The sequence below is a fragment of the Bombina bombina genome, chromosome 1, assembly GCF_027579735.1.
Source record: "Bombina bombina isolate aBomBom1 chromosome 1, aBomBom1.pri, whole genome shotgun sequence".
Lineage (NCBI taxonomy): Eukaryota > Metazoa > Chordata > Amphibia > Anura > Bombinatoridae > Bombina > Bombina bombina.
Genome location: NC_069499.1, coordinates 582,179,308 through 582,202,552, shown reverse-complemented (window position 1 = coordinate 582,202,552; position 23,245 = coordinate 582,179,308). Strand labels below are relative to the sequence as shown.

The following is a 23,245-nucleotide window of genomic DNA, read 5'->3' as shown; positions in this document are numbered from 1 at the left end:
TGAGGTAACAGAGTAACAGCCTGAAATGAACACAGAGCATTAGAAAGCACTGGGGCACCCAGTGTATGACACAAGCCCTCAGGTAACAGAGTAACAGCCTGAAATGAACACAGAGCATTAGAAAGCATTGGGGCACCCAGTGTATGACACACGCCCTGAGGTAACAGAGTAACAGCCTGAAATGAACACAGAGCATTAGAAAGCATTGGGGCACCCAGTGTATGGCACAAGCCCTGAGGTAACAGAGTAACAGCCTGAAATGAACACAGAGCATTAGAAAGCACTGGGGCACCCAGTGTATGGCACAAGCCCTGAGGTAACAGAGTAACAGCCTGAAATGAACACAGAGCATTAGAAAGCATTGGGGCACCCAGTGTATGACACACGCCCTGAGGTAACAGAGTAACAGCCTGAAATGGACACAGAGCATTAGAAAGCACTGGGGCACCCAGTGTGTGACACAAGCCCTGAGGTAACAGAGTAACAGCCTGAAATGAACACAGAGCATTAGAAAGCACTGGGGCACCCAGTGTATGGCACAAGCCCTGAGGTAACAGAGTAACAGCCTGAAATGAACACAGAGCATTAGAAAGCACTGGGGCACCCAGTGTATGACACAAGCCATGAGGTAACAGAGTAACAGCCTGAAATGAACACAGAGCATTAGAAAGCACTGGGGCACCCAGTGTATGACACACACCCTGAGGTAACAGAGTAACAGCCTGAAATGAACACAAAGCATTAGAAAGCACTGGGGCACCCAGTGTATGGCATAAGCCCTGAGGTAACAGAGTAACAGCCTGAAATGAACACAGAGCATTAGAAAGCACTGGGGCACCCAGTGTATGACACAAGCCCTGAGGTAACAGAGTAACAGCCTGAAATGAACACAGAGCATTTGAAAGCACTGGGGCACCCAGTGTATGACACAAGCCCTGAGGTAACAGAGTAACAGCCTGAAATGAACACAGAGCATTAGAAAGCACTGGGGCACCCAGTGTATGACACAAGCCCTCAGGTAACAGAGTAACAGCCTGAAATGAACACAGAGCATTAGAAAGCATTGGGGCACCCAGTGTATGACACACGCCCTGAGGTAACAGAGTAACAGCCTGAAATGAACACAGAGCATTAGAAAGCATTGGGGCACCCAGTGTATGGCACAAGCCCTGAGGTAACAGAGTAACAGCCTGAAATGAACACAGAGCATTAGAAAGCACTGGGGCACCCAGTGTATGGCACAAGCCCTGAGGTAACAGAGTAACAGCCTGAAATGAACACAGAGCATTAGAAAGCATTGGGGCACCCAGTGTATGACACACGCCCTGAGGTAACAGAGTAACAGCCTGAAATGGACACAGAGCATTAGAAAGCACTGGGGCACCCAGTGTGTGACACAAGCCCTGAGGTAACAGAGTAACAGCCTGAAATGAACACAGAGCATTAGAAAGCATTGGGGCACCCAGTGTATGACACAAGCCCTGAGGTAACAGAGTAACAGCCTGAAATGAACACAAAGCATTAGAAAGCATTGGGGCACCCAGTGTATGACACACGCCCTGAGGTAACAGAGTAACAGCCTGAAATGAACACAGAGCATTAGAAAGCACTGGGGCACCCAGTGTATGGCACAAGCCCTGAGGTAACAGAGTAACAGCCTGAAATGAACACAGAGCATTAGAAAGCACTAGGGCACCCAGTGTGTGACACACACCCTGAGGTAACAGAGTAACAGCCTGAAATGAACACAGAGCATTAGAAAGCATTGGGGCACCCAGTGTATGACACACGCCCTGAGGTAACAGAGTAACAGCCTGAAATGAACACAGAGCATTAGAAAGCACTGGGGCACCCAGTGTATGGCACAAGCCCTGAGGTAACAGAGTAACAGCCTGAAATGAACACAGAGCATTAGAAAGCACTGGGGCACCCAGTGTATGGCATAAGCCCTGAGGTAACAGAGTAACAGCCTGAAATGAACACAGAGCATTAGAAAGCATTGGGGCACCCAGTGTATGGCATAAGCCCTGAGGTAACAGATTAACAGCCTGAAATGAACACAGAGCTTTAGAAAGCATTGGGGCACCCAGTGTATGACACACGCCCTGAGGTAACAGAGTAACAGCCTGAAATGAACACAGAGCATTAGAAAGCATTGGGGCACCCAGTGTATGACACACGCCCTGAGGTAACAGAGTAACAGCCTGAAATGAACACAGAGCATTAGAAAGCATTGGGGCACCCAGTGTATGGCACAAGCCCTGAGGTAACAGAGTAACAGCCTGAAATGAACACAGAGCATTAGAAAGCACTGGGGCACCCAGTGTATGGCACAAGCCCTGAGGTAACAGAGTAACAGCCTGAAATGAACACAGAGCATTAGAAAGCATTGGGGAACCCAGTGTATGACACACGCCCTGAGGTAACAGAGTAACAGCCTGAAATGGACACAGAGCATTAGAAAGCACTGGGGCACCCAGTGTGTGACACAAGCCCTGAGGTAACAGAGTAACAGCCTGAAATGAACACAGAGCATTAGAAAGCACTGGGGCACCCAGTGTATGGCACAAGCCCTGAGGTAACAGAGTAACAGCCTGAAATGAACACAGAGCATTAGAAAGCACTGGGGCACCCAGTGTATGACACAAGCCATGAGGTAACAGAGTAACAGCCTGAAATGAACACAGAGCATTAGAAAGCACTGGGGCACCCAGTGTATGACACACACCCTGAGGTAACAGAGTAACAGCCTGAAATGAACACAAAGCATTAGAAAGCACTGGGGCACCCAGTGTATGGCATAAGCCCTGAGGTAACAGAGTAACAGCCTGAAATGAACACAGAGCATTAGAAAGCACTGGGGCACCCAGTGTATGACACAAGCCCTGAGGTAACAGAGTAACAGCCTGAAATGAACACAGAGCATTAGAAAGCACTGGGGCACCCAGTGTATGACACAAGCCCTGAGGTAACAGAGTAACAGCCTGAAATGAACACAGAGCATTAGAAAGCACTGGGGCACCCAGTGTATGACACAAGCCCTCAGGTAACAGAGTAACAGCCTGAAATGAACACAGAGCATTAGAAAGCATTGGGGCACCCAGTGTATGACACACGCCCTGAGGTAACAGAGTAACAGCCTGAAATGAACACAGAGCATTAGAAAGCATTGGGGCACCCAGTGTATGGCACAAGCCCTGAGGTAACAGAGTAACAGCCTGAAATGAACACAGAGCATTAGAAAGCACTGGGGCACCCAGTGTATGGCACAAGCCCTGAGGTAACAGAGTAACAGCCTGAAATGAACACAGAGCATTAGAAAGCATTGGGGCACCCAGTGTATGACACACGCCCTGAGGTAACAGAGTAACAGCCTGAAATGGACACAGAGCATTAGAAAGCACTGGGGCACCCAGTGTGTGACACAAGCCCTGAGGTAACAGAGTAACAGCCTGAAATGAACACAGAGCATTAGAAAGCACTGGGGCACCCAGTGTATGGCACAAGCCCTGAGGTAACAGAGTAACAGCCTGAAATGAACACAGAGCATTAGAAAGCACTGGGGCACCCAGTGTATGGCACAAGCCCTGAGGTAACAGAGTAACAGCCTGAAATGAACACAGAGCATTAGAAAGCATTGGGGCACCCAGTGTATGACACACGCCCTGAGGTAACAGAGTAACAGCCTGAAATGAACACAGAGCATTAGAAAGCATTAGGGCACCCAGTGTATGACACACGCCCTGAGGTAACAGAGTAACAGCCTGAAATGAACACAGAGCATTAGAAAGCATTGGGGCACCCAGTGTATGACACACGCCCTGAGGTAACAGAGTAACAGCCTGAAATGAACACAGAGCATTAGAAAGCATTCGGGCACCCAGTGTATGACACAAGCCCTGAGGTAACAGAGTAACAGCCTGAAATGAACACAGAGCATTAGAAAGCATTGGGGCACCCAGTGTAAGACACGCCCTGAGGTAACAGAGTAACAGCCTGAAATGAACACAGAGCATTAGAAAGCATTGGGGCACCCAGTGTATGACACACGCCCTGAGGTAACAGAGTAACAGCCTGAAATGAACACAGAGCATTAGAAAGCACTGGGGCACCCAGTGTATGACACACGCCCTGAGGTAACAGAGTAACAGCCTGAAATGAACACAGAGCATTAGAAAGAATTGGGGCACCCAGTGTATGACACACGCCCTGAGGTAACAGAGGAACAGCCTGAAATGAACACAGAGCATTAGAAAGCACTGATCTGGGGCACCCAGTGTATGACACAAGCCCTGAGGTAACAGAGTAACAGCCTGAAATGAACACAGAGCATTAGAAAGCATTGGGGCACCCAGTGTATGACACACGCCCTGAGGTAACAGAGTAACAGCCTGAAATGAACACAGAACATTAGAAAGCATTGGGGCACCCAGTGTATGGCACAAGCCATGAGGTAACAGAGTAACAGCCTGAAATGAACACAGAGCATTAGAAAGCACTGGGGCACCCAGTGTATGGCACAAGCCCTGAGGTAACAGAGTAACAGCCTGAAATTAACACAGAGCATTAGAAAGCATTGGGGCACCCAGTGTATGGCACAAGCCATGAGGTAACAGAGTAACAGCCTGAAATGAACACAGAGCATTAGAAAGCACTGGGGCACCCAGTGTATGACACACGCCCTGAGGTAACAGAGTAACAGCCTGAAATGAACACAGAGCATTAGAAAGCATTGGGGCACCCAGTGTATGGCACAAGCCCTGAGGTAACAGAGTAACAGCCTGAAATGAACACAGAGCATTAGAAAGCACTGGGGCACCCAGTGTATGACACAAGCCCTGAGGTAACAGAGTAACAGTCTGAAATGAACACAGACCATTAGAAAGCACTGATCTGGGGCACCCAGTGTATGACACACGCCCTGAGGTAACAGAGTAACAGCCTGAAATGAACACAGAGAATTAGAAAGCACTGGGGCACCCAGTGTATGACACAAGCCCTGAGGTAACAGAGTAACAGCCTGAAATGAACACAGAGCATTAGAAAGCATTGGGGCACCCAGTGTATGACACACGCCCTGAGGTAACAGAGTAACAGCCTGAAATGAACACAGAGCATTAGAAAGCACTGGGGCACCCAGTGTATGACACACGCCCTGAGGTAACAGAGTAACAGCCTGAAATTAACACAGAGCATTAGAAAACACAGATCTGGGGCACCCAGTGTATGACACACGCCCTGAGGTAACAGAGTAACAGCCTGAAATGAACACAGAGCATTAGAAAGCACTGGGGCACCCAGTGTATGACACAAGCCCTGAGGTAACAGAGTAACAGCCTGAAATGAACACAGAGCATTAGAAAGCACAGATCTGGGGCACCCAGTGTATGGCACAAGCCCTGAGGTAACAGAGTAACAGCCTGAAATGAACACAGAGCATTAGAAAGCACAGATCTGGGGCACCCAGTGTACGGCACACGCCCTGAGGTAACAGAGTAACAGCCTGAAATGAACACAGAGCATTAGAAAGCATTGGGGCACCCAGTGTATTGCACAAGCCCTGAGGTAACAGAGTAACAGCCTGAAATGAACACAGAGCATTAGAAAGCACTGGGGCACCCAGTGTATGGCACAAGTCCTGAGGTAACAGAGTAACAGCCTGAAATGAACACAGAGCATTAGAAAGCATTGGGGCACCCAGTGTATGGCACACGCCCTGAGGTAACAGAGTAACAGCCTGAAATGAACACAGAGCATTAGAAAGCATTGGGGCACCCAGTGTATGGCACAAGCCCTGAGGTAACAGAGTAACAGCCTGAAATGAACACAAAGCATTAGAAAGCACGGGGGCACCCAGTGTATGGCACAAGCCCTGAGGTACCAGAGTAACAGCCGGAAATGAACACAGAGCATTAGAAAGCATTGGGGCACCCAGTGTATGGCACAAGCCCTGAGGTAACAGAGTAACAGCCTGAAATGAACACAGAGCATTAGAAAGCACTGGGGCACCCAGTGTATGACACAAGCCCTGAGGTAACAGAGTAACAGCCTGAAATGAACACAGAGCATTAGAAAGCACAGATCTGGGGCACCCAGTGTATGACACAAGCCCTGAGGTAACAGAGTAACAGCCTGAAATGAACACAGAGCATTAGAAAGCACAGATCTAGGGCACCCAGTGTATGACACAAGCCCTGAGGTAACAGAGTAACAGCCTGAAATGAACACAGAGCATTAGAAAGCACAGATCTGGGGCACCCAGTGTATGACACACGCCCTGAGGTAACAGAGTAACAGCCTGAAATGAACACAGAGCATTAGAAAGCATTGGGGCACCCAGTGTATGACACACTCCCTGAGGTAACAGAGTAACAGCCTGAAATGAACACAGAGCATTAGAAAGCACTGGGGCACCCAGTGTATGACACAAGCCCTGAGGTAACAGAGTAACAGCCTGAAATGAACACAGAGCATTAGAAAGCACTGGGGCACCCAGTGTATGACACAAGCCCTGAGGTAACAGAGTAACAGCCTGAAATGAACACAGAGCATTAGAAAGCACTGGGGCACCCAGTGTATGACACACGCCCTGAGGTAACAGAGTAACAGCCTGAAATGAACACAGAGCATTAGAAAGCACTGGGGCACCCAGTGTATGACACAAGCCCTGAGGTAACAGAGTAACAGCCTGAAATGAACACAGAGCATTAGAAAGCATTGGGGCACCCAGTGTATGACACAAGCCCTGAGGTAACAGAGTAACAGCCTGAAATGAACACAGAGCATTAGAAAGCACTGGGGCACCCAGTGTATGGCACATGCCCTGAGGTAACAGAGTAACAGCCTGAAATGAACACAGAGCATTAGAAAGCACAGATCTGGGGCACCCAGTGTATGGCACAAGCCCCGAGGTAACAGAGTAACAGCCTGAAATGAACACAGAGCATTAGAAAGCATTGGGGCACCCAGTGTATGACACACGCCCTGAGGTAACAGAGTAACAGCCTGAAATGGACACAGAGCATTAGAAAGCACTGGGGCACCCAGTGTATGACACAAGCCCTGAGGTAACAGAGTAACAGCCTGAAATGAACACAGAGCATTAGAAAGCATTGGGGCACCCAGTGTATGACACACGCCCTGAGGTAACAGAGTAACAGCCTGAAATGGACACAGAGCATTAGAAAGCATTGGGGCACCCAGTGTATGACACACGCCCTGAGGTTTGGAGAACACCCAGCCTAGTATCTGGGTCATAAACATTATACACAATATCCTGCTTGTATTTAACCCTTTGTCTTCCAAATAGGTGGCAGCCTTTCCACTAGCCAAGGGCTTGTTAAAACAGAGCACAGCCATACAAGCTCCCCCTGAGTGCTGGGCACACACAGACTCCCCCCACAGCCGGCTGGCACATGCATGCTTGGGATAATAGTGACAGATCCCGGCTGCTGCTTGATCCTACAGCGCCTATTTATATCAGCTCAGGATCTAAACTGGGCTGCAGAACAGCGGAGGTATGAGAGGGCGGGAGAGAACTAATACACAGAGATAGCAGGGGGCAGATGACTCTCCAAGGACAGCAGAACCTATAACTTGAGAGAGGAGAATACCCACCCACGGAAAGAGCCCCTGCAGCACAAGGGGGCGGCACAGGAGCTTTATTCACCTACGGATAAAAGGCTTTAAACTTTACACACACTCTGCAAACATGATCCGGAGATAAGTCACGTGCTCTGCTCTACCCTCAGCTGCCCAGCAAGTGAGCACCTAGAGGTTCATTGCACCTTTCAGAAAGATTTCCAGGAACAGCCCAATAAAATGAGGATGCGGCAGATTCTCATCTTCTGAGCAACACATTTTGTCCAACTGAGACCTCCTCCCGGACTTCAGCTCCCTGAAGAGTAAATAACAGTGATCTGATGGATCCCGCTGTCCCTAGCACAGGACACTGAGCCTCCGATAGATATGACCCAGAGACCCATCCTCTTCACCAGACATCTCCTCTGGATCCTGCTGGGTGAGTGATTTTATGATGAGATAATACTAACTTGGCACTTTTATTTAACAATAAGTTATGGAGGGGCACAGTAGGTAGATCCCCTTGTATCTATCGCCCTACTATTGCTTCCTGATGAAAGTGACTTTGATATAGGTTATAACCATAATAAATAGTCTTAGACAGGACACTGGTTTCTAATAAGGGACCAAAACTCCAAGCCTTGAACCTATCTGATACATATAACCCAGGAGATAGGTCCTGTTAAACTAACTTCATGTCCAGTGTGCTGTATATTGTTTGTCTTGCACATTAAACTTTACAGTACATCATATATACCCCCAGTAGTGACCGCTTTTTACATTTATGCCAGTTATGTCATTCATCTAATTCTCTTTTGCTCTAAATTGTTTACATATACATGTATTTTGTAACTAGTGTACAAGCATTTCTTCTGGCTCAAAAGTGTTTAAATACTTTCTTTATTGTCTCAGTTGATATAACTGGTTGTATATATATATAGAAAGAGTGAAAATAAGCACTCACTGGTCTTCAGATAGCCATGTCAACCAAAATCTTTATTGCGTGCTGTAACGTTTCGGGACCAAACACTCTTCCTTCTTCTCCTTCTGTTTGGTCCCGAAACGTTACAACACACAATAAAGATTTTGGTTGACATGGCTATCTGAAGACCAGTGAGTGCTTATTTTCACTCTTTCTATTTCTCTCTAAGAGCACCCTGACAGTTGTTGGAAGACAGTAGGAGTGCATACACACCAGGGTGCATTTAAATAGAAAATAGACAGCACCAGTAGAAAGCACTCACCAGGTCTTTTGCAGATAGTAAATCAAACTTTAATCATACATAGTTTACAAAGTTTGATTTACTATCTGCAAAAGACCTGGTGAGTGCTTTCTACTGGTGCTGTCTATTTTCAATTTAAATGCACCCTGGGCAGCTGTGTTACTAAAAAGTGAGTGAGGGACCCTTTGTGGGATTATATATATATATATATATATATATATATATATTTTAGGTATAGATATATACTTTTTATATATAAAACCCAAAAACTAGCTTTTTCAATTGTTTGTAATATCTTTATATTTATATATATATATATATATATATATATATATATATATATATATATATATATATATATATATATAAAATCAATGTAAATATTTGCATAGAAAAATTCTCTTGTGCATTGGTAACATTGTATATGAGTTATTTCTGGGGAAAAGCAAATGGGGGTAATTGCCTGGATGTGCTAATTTTCTATGCAAATATTTACATTGATTTAATTTTGAGACATGGAGGATTTTAATTTCAGTTTTTTATCTCCCCCCATAATTTTAATGAATTTATATATATATATATATATATATATATATATATATATATATATATATATAAACACAACCTAGAGCTAAAATATATTGTTCCCGCATGTATGTTCTCCCATACTGTATTGCGTTCAGTCTTAGTTTTAATATAACAATCAATAATTCTCCCAACATAATCATCTCCAGTCCTACACTACATCCTGACCATCCACCTCTGAGATCCTTTCACTCTTCACCCTAACAGTAATTACCCAACCCAATGATTGAAAGGGGGATTTAATGATGGACCCTCTACTAATACATGTTCTCAAATAGCTGAATCACATTTGAAATCCTTTTGTAGTCATTGCCAATGCACAACAATACGACCTATTATAAATTTCAGGGGCTTAACCTTTCTGGATGTTCAATTAAACTGGATTTGTGAAAGAAACCTTATATGTTTTTATCACATCATATTACCTCTCACCATACAGTAATCTTCCCCTCCCTCTGTAGCACATAGTGTTGTTTGTATTTTCTATTGCTTATGCCTTATTACTGTTTGTGTACTCAAACCCTGTCCTATGTATCCTTTATACCAGAGGTGCCTGGTTTTTACACATTAGGGGCAAGAGTGGATTTTTATTTCCTTTTATATCATAATGTATAGCACATCTTGCTGATTAAAGTGCTACAACTCTACATAATACACACAGACATGAAACACAGAGGTCAGGGTGTGTAGTAATCTGTGTGTTTCAGAGGGAAGTGGAGTAGTGGTGTGATATGGGGGCATGAAAGCATATAGAAAGCACTTGAGGTCACTTTGTCTACAATATACAAGCACTTATTACAGGACATAATCTGTACACTCTTCCTCTTTACAAGTAGTTCCTATGAGACCCCATCCCTTCCTATAGAATATAAATTCCAGATAACACACTTCCCCTCTACTTCCCTTACACACTCAGTGCCAGATGATATACAATTCTCTGGTTTGGGGTATATAATGTAAGACTTCTCATTAGCACCTTGAGGTCCCTCAAATCATTGTATAAGAGTACTTTTTAGCTTGAGAGATGTTTCTCTCCTTATTCTGCATTTGAAGGAGAGATTCATTACCATATAATGTTCAAAAATAGACCTAAAAGTTTATGAGTGATTTCTATCATGAGTTTTTGAACATCTGTCCCTCCAATACTCACCCGACCCTATGGAAAATAAACACTTTTTAGTCCATTTTTACGTTACTGTACTGTGTATATCTTGTTCTTTATAATTAATACTCCACAATTTGTCCACTTCTCACCCTAAAGAAACCCATGGCTGCACACAGCACATTATATTACATGTACTGTGCTCTACTTGTGTGTAGTGAGTGTGTTACCATATATGTTTTGGATTCTAACCAGTGATTGTGTATTGTACCATACATATTATATTCAGGGCACTGCACTTTGTATCTGAACTGTATACATTGTACCCTCTGTACTGGATATTGTATTGTATACTGTATGTTATATCCAATAACTCTATACAGAACATTATGTCCCCTGAATTTATCTCAATACTGTATACAGCGCATTGTATACTCTCTAATAGGAGCTGCTTGTCATATGATCCATACCATTGTATGTATTTTTCTGCATACTGAATTTTGTATTCTGTATACTGTAGATTATATTCACTGTACTGTATATAGGGTTGCCAGCTGTCCCCCATAAAAGTACTGTACAATCTGTAGGTGACTGGGCACGATGGTCTGTGGGGTCACACAATGCCCCCCACCCCTGCCATCACCAACGCTCTATCTTAGACCCCACTCTTGATTCTATATGTATATTCTTCACAACTAGACATTCGTATTACCCCTTGACTGCCAGTAACAAACAAATCAACAATTGTACTTCTTTAGTTGCCAGTACCACATGTAAACAGTAGAATTATGACCCCCATGACTTTTCCTATTTTTTTCTGCTCCATGTTTGTACTGCATTAAGGCATAGGCGGCATTACACTAGTGGACTTTAAAAAAAATAATAAAAAAAATGAACATTTAAGTGTCCAGTATTTTTGTTAAGGTTTTACTGGACATCCTGGTAAAATAATGGAGACCTTTAAACCCCTGCTGTATACTGCTGTGTACTGTTCATTGTATATTTTATCTTCTGAAGATAATTCAATAAATCATATAAGCACTGACCTGTAGACCACAAGCTAGTTGCATTTTTCCTTATTACCGATACCTTTACGTGATATATGCTTCTGGTTGTAGGGGCATTATAGTGTAAATATAAAATTGACTACATGTTTAACTCTTTTGAAGGAGTTAAACGTATTGTAAAGTCATAGTAAACTCTCCCCTTTGGATAATGAGATCTAGAATGTTAGTGATATTTCAGATGGAGTTTAAAGTGATAGTAAATTTCAGACTTTAAGAATGTTGCAATGGAAAATATATTAGTCTACAAGCAAAACCACACAATTTTTTTTTTAAAGTGTGTGTGTGTGTATATATATATATATATATATATATATATATATATATATATATATATATATTAAAATAAAAGATTTATAATCCTTCTTGGTATCTTCTGTTCCTCCCACTCTCTACTTAGGCTATCTAAGGGCTTACAAAGGACTGGACTTCAAGAATGTAATATGACACACACACTGATTGGATGTTCATTGGAATTGTCATAAAAAAAAAAGAGTTCATCCCAGTGGGCCAGCATAACAGAAGTGGGCCAGCATAATAGAAGTATTACTATAGGCATGGATTTAACTCTTTTCAATTATATATTTAAAAAAAAAAAGTACACATATATTTCTTTAATGGCAAAGATTACATATATGGAATATAATTAGCTGAGGTTTACCATCACTTTGATTCATCAGTTCTAATGAAGATGCACTATAACCTACTTTTTAATATAGATATGAAATTGAAATACCCTGCACTCCGGCCGCTCACTTCAAAACTCATCGTTTTTTGTGAGCTAACGGTTTGAACTGCTCTCCAATCAGTGCTTTAGTCATATGGCACTTTTGTTGTAGCTAGAGCTTTGATTGGAGAACAGTTCAGACCTTTAGCTCACAAAAATATATCTGTTTTGAAGTAGGCAGCCAGAGCGTGGGGTATTTAAATTTCATATATACATTAAAAAGTTAGTTATAGTGCATCTTCATTACAACTGATGAAATATACTCCATCTAAAATATCGCTAGCATTCCGGATTTGTTGATCTAAAAGGAAAGTTTACCATCACTTTAACAAATAAAATAGAGAATTTTTATTTTTTTTCCCGACGAATATCCCTTTAACAAGTAAGTGACTGGGTGAACGTGAATCTTGAACTGGTATTTTGTTGGAGGAGATTGTGAGTTTGTGCAAGTATGTTACAAACACTCTCACTATGCTTACTAATAGATCTCTCTGATAAATTCACTAAAGTGACCCCTATTCTATATTCTCATTTTGTACTGTATACTGTGTGCAGAGGCTTCCTATTTGTACAGTCTCATACTGCTAGGCTAGGCAGTGGCAACTGTACATTAATCCTCTGTACTGTGCATAACATGGTTTCTTAACCCTTTCAGTAGGAAGCACCCCAAAAACGGTATAACATTTGTCCTAAAAATACATAAGTACAACATACATAAGTATTGTTGATATAAAAACTCAATAAGTGAGGTGATCTTTGGATCTATGCAGAAACTACCAAAAAATATTTTCTGGGATTTAGCATCAAACATTATTGACGGCATATGCAGCAATTTATTATAAATGTCATATGATAATTAAATCATTTCACAAACACACAGATTGCTAATTATGTGCTTCAAATAATGAAAAGCTATTAATGATACCACTTCTTTCCATCCGACTTCATATCATACAGTTTATCTGACACACTTCATTTTGATACAGATCATTTGTCGTATTTATTTCCACACTTTATATTTAATGTCATCATCACAGTATACTGGTGCATTTTATCTGTAATATTTCACTATGTAATTCTACCCAGCACATCTCACTGTGGCAATTCTAGCGCATTCTCTGTGGCATTTAACTATCATAACTGAATCATTGCAGAAATCTGCCACCTTTCCTCCTCTTATGTGGACTATTTTGACCAGCTATTGGGAGTCAAGGATATTAAAAAATAAATAAAAGCAAAGCTTTTTAATGCCCTGCTGTAGTGCAACTGTGTGCCCCCTCTACGTAGCCTTTGGAACAGACTGGATTGCCTTATGGAAGCTGCACACACACATTCACTGTACACACACATTTTTACATTTTTGAGTAAAAGGAAACAGAAGAAGGAAAGGTTGGTCTGCCCACTCCCCCTGTCACTGGCCATTTTAGATACTCTGTCTGGATACAGAGCTTTGTTAGCTTTTTTATTTATATGATTTCCCCTGCTCCTTATCTGATTCCTTGTGTCATTTTTCTGATGTATTTCTCTCTATATATTAGTAATTGTCATTGTCTTTCATGCTATCTCTTTTTGTGCCTTTGATTTCTAGATAATAAAATCCACCTCTCTCCTTCATATTTGCCTTACTCCCTCAGTTTATTTTGTCATTCCCAGCTTCTGTTTTTAACGCTGGCTTAGGACCCTTATTGTGGACTCAATAAATCTTGTCCTGTCTGCTGAGCTAGCAGGTTGGATACCATGCAGCCAGTGACCATGAATTTTAATAAAAAAATAAACCTCAATTTTCTTGCAAGCAGCAGACTTCTTGCCCAAAAATGAAGTTCAGTACTATAGCAAATGCATAGCTTGAAGGAAATAAAAATCAGACTGGATTGTTGCTTATTTATTTAAAGGTATATGAAACCCAAATTGTGTTCTTTCATGATTCAGATAGATATGCAATTTTAAGCAACTTTCTAATTTACTCCTATTATAATTTTTTTGTTCTCTTGGTATCTTTATTTGAAAAGCAGGAGTGTAAACTTAGAATTCGGACCATTTTTGGTTCAGCACCTATGTAGAGCTTGCTGATTGGTGGCTAAATGTAGCCACCAATCAGCAAGCGCTACCCAGGGTGCGCTTACAAGGTTTATAAGACAACCTTGTTAACACCAAAATACAAATACTTTATTTGCAAACATGCCGCTAGTCTGTAGCGTACCTATTCAACAGAGGTCCCTGGTGCAAAAAAATGTTTGGGCCCTCCAAAGGTAACTCAATAGTAAGCAATAGTAATAATAGTCATGCTGCTCATTAAAATAGTATGAGTATAGATTAGGGTGACCAGATCTGAGGGGAAAAAAGGGACACTTCATCGACAACACACAACATACTCAAAATAAAAAGGATGAATTATTATTAGACTATGTTTGGGTTGTAGTATTTTAAAGTGAATGTAAACTTAGGATTTCAGTAAGCTTGCTAAGCATTTCTGTATTATACCTAAGTGTAGTCGCTAGGTTATTTTTAAGATCACAACTAATCCTAAAGTAGCACTTTGCTATTTCCAAACCATTTAAAAAAAAATTTTTTAGCAATAGTTACATTGTAACACTAATATCTGTTAGGAATCCTTGAATAACTCTTGACTTGTGTGTATATATATATATATATATATATATATATATATATATATATATATAATATTTTAGTAGACAACCCAAAGTATTTATCTAGGCCCATTTTGGTATATTTCATGCCACCATTTCACCGCCAAATGCAATTAAAAAAAAAAAAATGTTAACTTTTTCACTAACTTTAGGTTTCTCACTGAAATTATTTACAAACAGCTTGTGCAATTATGGCACAAATGGTTGTAAATGCTTCTCTTGGGTCCCCTTTGTTCAAAAATAGCAGACATATATGGCTTTGGCATTGCTTTTTAGTAATTAGAAGGCCGCTAAATGCCGCTGCGCACCACGCTTGTATTATGCCCAGCAGTTAAAGGGGTTAATTATGTAGCTTGTAAGGTTAATTTTAGCTTTAGTGTAGAGATCAGCCTCCTACCTGACATATCCCACCCCCTGATCCCTCCTTGACCCCCGTCAAACAGCTCTCTTCCCTCCCCCACCTCACAGTTGTCACCGCTATCTTAAGTACTGGCAGAAAGTCTGCCAGAACTAAAATAAAAGTTTTTTTTTTACATATAATTTTTTATTCTATAATTTATTCTGCAGTGTTGTATCCCCCCCTTAGCCCCCAACCTCCCTGATCCCCCCAAGCAGCTCTTCAACCCTGCCCCCTCTACCTATTATCTGCCATCTTGGGTACTGGCAGCTGTCTGCCAGTACCCAGTGTGCAAAAAAAACAAATGTGTTTTTATTTTTTTTTTGGCAAAAAAGCCAATTTTCTGTAGTGTAGCTGCCCCCCCCAATAGCCGCCCCTCCCAGATCTCTTTCTTAACATTTGTTCACCCCCCAATTTCCCTCTCCCTCCATCCCATACAATTCAATATATGTAATGTACTAGTGTGCGCACTCGCTCTCAACCGCCCCCCCCCTGCACTCTCAACCACTCGCGCTTACTGGATGAAGAGGATACGGAAGTGATCCAGCGATGGGCCTCCCACCCACCTCCTTGCTATGGCTCCCACCCACCAACGATCAGCACCATCGCTGGCCAATGCAGAGAGGGCCACAGAGTGGCTCTCTCTGCATCAGTGCCTACAAAAAGGGTATTGCACGATGCCTCAATATCGAAGCATCACTGCAATACCCTGAAAGCTTCTGGAAGTGATCACGATCACTCCCACTGCTTGAAACCCCAGTGGACATGCCAGATGTGATGAGAGTGGAAAGTGATGTTACCAGATGGGGGCATGGTTTAGGTCCGTTATTGTCTATGTCGCAGTTACTAAGTTAGATGTGTTGTACAAGCTGTATACTTCTATGCTCTGCAAAAAATTAGCGTTGTGCCTTCTATACTGTGTCCTGCATCTCATGACATGGTGTCAGAAGTACTCGCCTGCGCTTCTGTTTCCTGATTAATGACGATGTCGAAGTTTACCCACCTGAGCCTTTTGATTTCTCTCAGCCTGAAGCTTGGACAACATGGCGTCAGCGGTTTCAACACTTCAGGATTGCTGGACAAGGAGAGTGGTGAAGTACAAGTTAATTCTCTTTTATATTCTATGGGGAAAGATGTGGAGCCAGTGTTCAATGCCTTTACTTTCCAAGAAGGGGAAGAATTTGACTTTGAAATAGTTATAAATAAACTCAGTGGCCACTTTGTGCCCAATAGAAATGTGATTCATGAGATGGCTTGTTTTCACAAACGTGTTCAGTGTGTGGGAGAATCTGTGGAGTCATTTGTGCGCAGCCTGTAGGAACTAGCTGAATTCTGTGAGTTTGGTGTTGCTAAAGAGGAGCAAATCAGAGACAGAATAGTCATAGGAATTGCAGATGCTGAAGGCTCACTGAAGCTACAGTTGGAGGCTGAATTAACGTTAGATGGGGCTATTAGGATGGCCCGCCAGAGTGAACTGGTGAAAAAGCAAAGTGCTGATCTGAGGTCTGAGAGTATTGTGGATGAAGTGCAGCAGTTCAGGAGAGCTGCAGGTAAAAGGCACAGTGTGAGCGGTAGACCAAGGGCAACAGATAGGCCCAGAAGCGGATGGGCGCCACATGTTCGCTGCACCTGGTGTAACCGTACCCATGATCAGAGTGTCGTATGCCCTGCTAAAGACAAAAGATGTAGAAAATGTAACCAAATGGGTAATTTTGAAGTGGTGTGTAAAACTGAATACATTAAGGAGATGCAGGTGGATAGTGACCAGGAGGGTCAAGAAGTGTCCTTTGTGGGGTCCGTTGTTGAATGGCCTGGTTCAGATGAAGATTGGCGGGTTACCCTTACTGTAATGGGAGCCAAAGTTGCCTTTAAGATTGACACAGGAGCTGATATCACTGTTATGTCCCTTGCAGCGTTCATAAAACTGCCTCAACAGCCTCAGCTGGCGAAAGTTACAACTAAAGTTCATAGTCCTGGTGGCCGCATCGATTGTGAGGGGGAAATTTCTTGCCAACTGCTAGTACAAGCAGAGGAAATTCACCATGTGGGTACATGTGATTAGAGGTCAGTGTGTTAACAACCTATTGAGGAGGAAAGCAGCCTGTGGTTTGGGCCTGGTCGCCAGAGTGAATGAGATTTCAGAAGACATGTTTGGTGAATTGGGCCTACTGAATTGAAACCCAGTCCGAATATCACTTAAAGGGGACACAGTCCCATATAGCATTTACACTCCTCGTAGAATTCTGTTCCCACTCATGCCTCAAGTGGAGAAGGAACTTCTGCGCATGAAGAATATGGGAGTCATTGAAGACGTTGTTGAAGCAACTGACTGGTGTGCCCCCATTGTGCCTGTTGCAAAGGAAAACGGGAAGGTACGCATCTGCGTAGACTTGAAAAGGCTGAATGAGGCGGTGAAGAGAGAGAGATATGTGCTGCAGACACTTGAAGACATAGCCCCGAAATTGGCTGGGGCAAAGTTCTTTTCCACACTCAATGCTTCCAGTGGCTTCTGGCAGATACCTCTAGATCCAAAGTGCCGCAAACTGACTCCCTTCATTACACCGGTAGGTCAGTTTTGCTTCTGCAGACTCCCCTTAAGGATATCCTCTGCTCCTCAAATCTTTCAAAGAGAGATGAGTTCTCTTCTAAGGGACCACAAGGGCACAGCAGTCGTCATGGATGACATCTTGGTGTATGGGTCTACATTGGAAGAACATGATCAATGGGGATGGCATCAAGCCAGACCCTGATAAAATCCTTGCTATTGAACAGATGAAAAGTCCTTCTGATGTACATGAGCTGAGACAAATATTGGGCCTTGTGAATTATGTGAGCAGGTTCCTTCCAGATTTATCCACAATACTACATCCTATCACAGAGTTGCTAAAGAAAGATGTTGCCTGGGTCTGGGGATCTTCACAAGAAGAATCTTTTGTGCAGGTCATGTCCCTACTGGGGTCTGCCCCAGTGTTGGGGTTCTATGACCCTTCCAAAAAGACTGTGGCTAGTGCCGATGCGAGCAGTTATGGGTTAGGGGCCGCCCTCCTGCAGTTGAATGAGAACAAACTACAGCCCGTCGCCTACTGTTCCCATACACTGACGGCTGCTGAGTCGAAATACGCCCAAATTGAGAAAGAGTGCCTGGCTGCAGTTTGGGCCTGTGAGCGTTTCCAACGTTACCTAGTGGGTTTAGAGAAATTTAGTCTGGAGACTGACCATAAACCGCTAGTTCCTTTAATCAACTCCTATGATATTGACAAAACACCTCTAAGATGCCAGAGACTTCTGATGAGGCTACTCAGGTTCAACGTTCAGGCAGTGCATGTGCCGGGGAAACAACTGGTAGTGGCAGATACACTTTCCAGGCTCCTGCTGGCTGCTGCTGAAGAATCTTCAATGGAATCAGATGTGAAAGTGTATGTAGATTCAGTTTTGGCCTCCAAATACATTTCTTCAGGGAAGCTAGAGCAAATAAGAAAGGAGACATATTTAGATACAAACCTTCAAGAAGTTATTAAGTACATAAAAGAAGGTTGTCCCGAGAACCGGGCAGCCTGGATGTCTTTAAGTTCTTACCAGTCAGAAAGGTCGCAGCTCACGGAGCTGGATGGGTTGGTGCTGTTCCAGGACCGCATTGTTATTCCTGTTAGTATGCGCCAGGAGATGTTAAGCACGATTCATGATGGCCACTTGGGCATTACAAAATGCAGAGAAATGGCAGCTATGGCAGTATGGTGGCCTGGGATCAGTTCTGACATTGCAAGCCATGTTTCAAAATGTGCCTTTTGCCGGGAACGCCGGCCTACTCAGAGAAGGGAGCCCTTGATTTCTACTGCGCTGCTTGCAGGCCCGTGACAGAAAATAGCTGCTGATTTGTGCGAACTGCACGGGAAAAAGTACCTAGTCATGAATTACTTCTATTCCAGGTATTTGGAGATTGCACCCTTGAATGAGATCACAAGTCAAGCCGTTATCACTCATCTCAAGAGCTTGTTCGCCCGGTGGGGCATACCAATGGAGTTAGTGAGTGATAACGGAATGCAGTTTGCTTCCACAGAGTTCAGTTCTTTCAGCAGTGAATATGATTTTGTCCATTCTACGTCAAGTCCCCATTGGAATGGCTGAAAGGGCAGTTCAAACAAAAAAGTTCATTTTGAAGCAAGCTGAGCCGTACCTAGCCCTCTTGTCCTATAGGGCGACTCCCATTCAAGCCACGGGTTTTAGCCCAGCACAGCTGATGCTAGGACGTCAGAATCGCACCACCTTACCCTCTGTGGGTATCTTCCAGCCAACTAGCTCTATTCTTCGGGATGAGGTCCTTAGGAGGGATGAAGAGGCAAAAAGGGGCTATCAATTCTTCTACGACAGAAGACACTCTGTGAGGCCCCTGCAGAAGCTGAATGCGGGGCAAAGTGTCAGAATTAAACTGGAAGATGAGAAGAAATGGAAGACACCTGCTACGGTAATTGGACGCTCTCCAGAACCAAGGTCTTATGTAGTCCATACTGATGGAGGGACAGTCACACGTCGAAATCGAAAACATCTTACCTGAGAGTTTGGAACTGGATGCCTCAGTACCTCAGGGGTGCCTTCCCCTCAGCAAGATCACAGTGGGGATACGTCTTTGTCTCCAGCAGACTCTCAATCACCTTCTTCTGTATCAGAGGACAGTTCATGTAGAATGACATCAAGTGGAAGAGTGGTGAAACTTCCAGCCCGATATCGGGATTAGCACTAGTTAGAGCAGTGACCGGAAGTATGGGCAGAATAATCCCATGGTCACTGTTGACTAGAGTAGTCTACCCCAATGTTCAAGTCAGGATGTAATTCATGTTGTTTATATAGATATTCTCTTTAACTTGTTATTTGTTGTATACTAAACAAAACTATTTCTTTATGCTTCTTGTATACCTTGTTATTTGATGTATTCAAATGAAAAAAAAAATGTATGCTTTGTCATTTGAAAAGGGGGAAGATGTGATGAGAGTGGGAAGTGACATCACCGGATGGGGGCGTGGTTTAGGTCCGTTATTGTCTATGTTGCAGTTACTAAGTTAGATGTGTTGTACAAGCTGTATACTTCTATGCTCTGCAATAAAACAACCGTTTTTTGTAGGACGTGCCTGGCACATCCTTGGTCGTTAAGGCGTTAACTCTGTCTCTGCTGCTCAACTGTGTTTGGTCACAAGCCACTCACCCCTACTTCCAATCAGACACCACCAAAGAGGTGCGCAAACTTCTCCTGGCTCCTTTTACACATCCACCACTGCAGCATGCTGAGCTGCCAACGGCTGCAGATATTGCATACTATAGGGCTGTGAGATTGGCATAAAAATAATACCAGTGCCAGCATTGCAAGTACTTAATAAAATATAAAATAAAAAAAAGTATGATAAAAAGGGACATCCCTTCAAAAAGTTCTGGGGACAAAGGGTGTGTTAAAAAATGGGACATCTGTCACCCTAGTATAGATAGATAAGATGGACCAGCAACCCGCAATAAATAACAGGCCCCCATTAAAAAACTACATGAAAAAACTACTATTACAAACTTAATGAAATGTGGAATAAAACATGTAATGTTCTATCTTTATTTGATGTGGAAACAAAGTCCTTGAAATTGGTAAAACATTTTGGCAACTCATTGGCAACTGAAAAAAACAGCCAACAACAATTTTGTGAGTACAATTATCATATCCAATATCAAACTGACATAACATTTTTATTCTGGTTTCAAATATTCTATTGAACTGGAGTTTATATCAGATTAGGAAGTTATACCAATTAAAATGTGATTTTACCATATATGCAGAAGGCACATGTGAGATTTGACTTAAGCATAAAATAGCTGATAGACTTGACTGACAGTGCAGTGCTAAAACCTGCATAGTTGGCTTTCATTTCCCATAAAAGTTGCTTTATATTCATGCCTAGAGCATTTGTTCTTCACACAAATAGAAATCTCTTTATTTAAATAAGGGAGTGTAGGGGTTTGACAATTAGAAAAGCTAAATAGTGAATGGAAATTGATTATTTATGCATGGTTACATTTTAGAGAGCGTTTTTAGTAATACATTTCAGTATTTCTCTGATGGATCAAGAGCCTGTTTTATCTCTGTTATTATAAAATGTAAAACTTTAAAACGAGTCAAGAAAGCAAAGAGCATAGTGCCCCCAGGTTCAATTAGCATTCACAACAGTTGATTTTGTATGCCCTTTTAAGACATTTCAGTCTTAAATTAAAAAATAAATAAAGCATGTTACATTGCAATCTAAAATGTTTGAATGTGTGTAGTAAAAACACTTTGCAATATATGTTCATTATTTATTTTGCCCTCTTTTCCTGTAATTAATTTATATAAAAAAGTGAGTTTCCCCATGAGAATTGGAAGTGCAGTCTCCAAACTTCCAAAACTAATCCTGCTACATTCTACACAGTCATTGTTTGATCCCAATAGCTGATAAATATCCATAACTGGTCTCTGAAGAACAGTCTAAATATGAAGCTTTTAAAATGGTTAAGCAAAACAATGCACATTTACTAACAAATGACTGTGGCTAGCTATGTCTACTTTAGTAGCAAGTCTGGATTAGGTCCTCCAAAGAAGGTAAGTGGTGGGGAAATTACCCATTGAAAAGCAACTGTAGAAAATAAGCAGTTAATGGATCCAGAAGGTTTTCATACTTTACTATTATATAAATGTATTACAAGACCACACAAAAGTCTTAAAGGGACAGTCAAGTCCAAATATAAACTTTCATGATTTAAATAGGGCATGTAATTTTTTTTTTTTTTTTTTTTTTTTTTTTTTTTATTGAGGTTAAGATCACAAAACAACATATATGTGATACATTGAAAAAGAATGCATAGGTACAAAAAAAGAAATATTCACAATATACACATGATGCAAAAGAACATTATTTTTGTTGCATCACAAAAAAAGAACAAAAGCAAGAAACAAAAATAGTCTCAACCTCATTTTTCTATTTTTTCTTTTTCTCTAGCTTCAGGATATTCAAAATTATATAATGATATAGTGCTTATTCCTCTTCAGAAAATGTTAATGTGAATTGAACTTTCAGATGCAACGTATACTATAATTTACATTATTTTGTCATGCTATATCTTATCTTTTAAATAACAGTCTTAACAATAATTAAGTTTTACCCTTTTCTTGGGGGCATGTAATTTTAAACAACTTTCCAATTTACTTTTATCACCAATTTTGCTTTGATCTCTTGTATCTGAAATACTTTAATATATTATACATGTGTTTTGATGTGCATATATTCTAGCCTTAAACGTAAGGTCTCCAAGAACTATTTTTTCCAATGTTATTATATGTTGACCTCAAGTGCAACACATAAATAAGTGCTTGTAATATAAGAGATAATACTGCATTAAAATTATCTGGTAAATCTTTTTTATCATTCAATTGAAATTAAAATGGATAGTGCACCTTGCGCTATCGATTGAGCTCCACTTGTAATCTAGACCTATATGTTCAAATGTAGAAATGATTTAAAACCTTGCAAGAGACTAATCTCATGCAGCATGTTGTGTGTGTAGCTTATCTATAGATACTATTGAGCTTCAGTAACCTTAAGCAATTCGCTGCATCATATGTCATAACCATGCTGTGCAGCAAGGGGGTTAGGGACAATTCTGTAAAAAAAAAAAGCCACAAAGTGCATATTATGTTGTAGGATATTTAATTTGTAAATCGTCATCTCACATAGTTAGAAAATACAGATGTATATGTTCTCTGTCTTTATCACCATTTCCATGGAAGGCAAAACCTTGTACAAACTATCTGTAGATATGAAGATTGCAATATTTGAAAGCAGCAAGTCAGAATCGTAAAATCAAGATTTTAGCCCTGAAAGTGAGAGAGAGAGAGAGAGAGAGAAGTATACAT

General features: G+C 41.8%; 1 protein-coding gene across 1 annotated transcript in view; it reads left to right on the top strand.

Moving 5' to 3' along the window:
* The first annotated feature begins 7,544 nt into the window (after positions 1–7,544).
* The window catches only part of RAMP1 (receptor activity modifying protein 1), a 92,289-nt gene continuing 76,588 nt past the window's right edge, over positions 7,545–23,245 (top strand). The window contains exon 1 of the mRNA XM_053698826.1: positions 7,545–8,020. Within this exon, the coding sequence (XP_053554801.1) occupies positions 7,969–8,020 (52 nt within the window). The 5' untranslated portion in view covers positions 7,545–7,968. The remainder of the gene's footprint in view (positions 8,021–23,245) is intronic.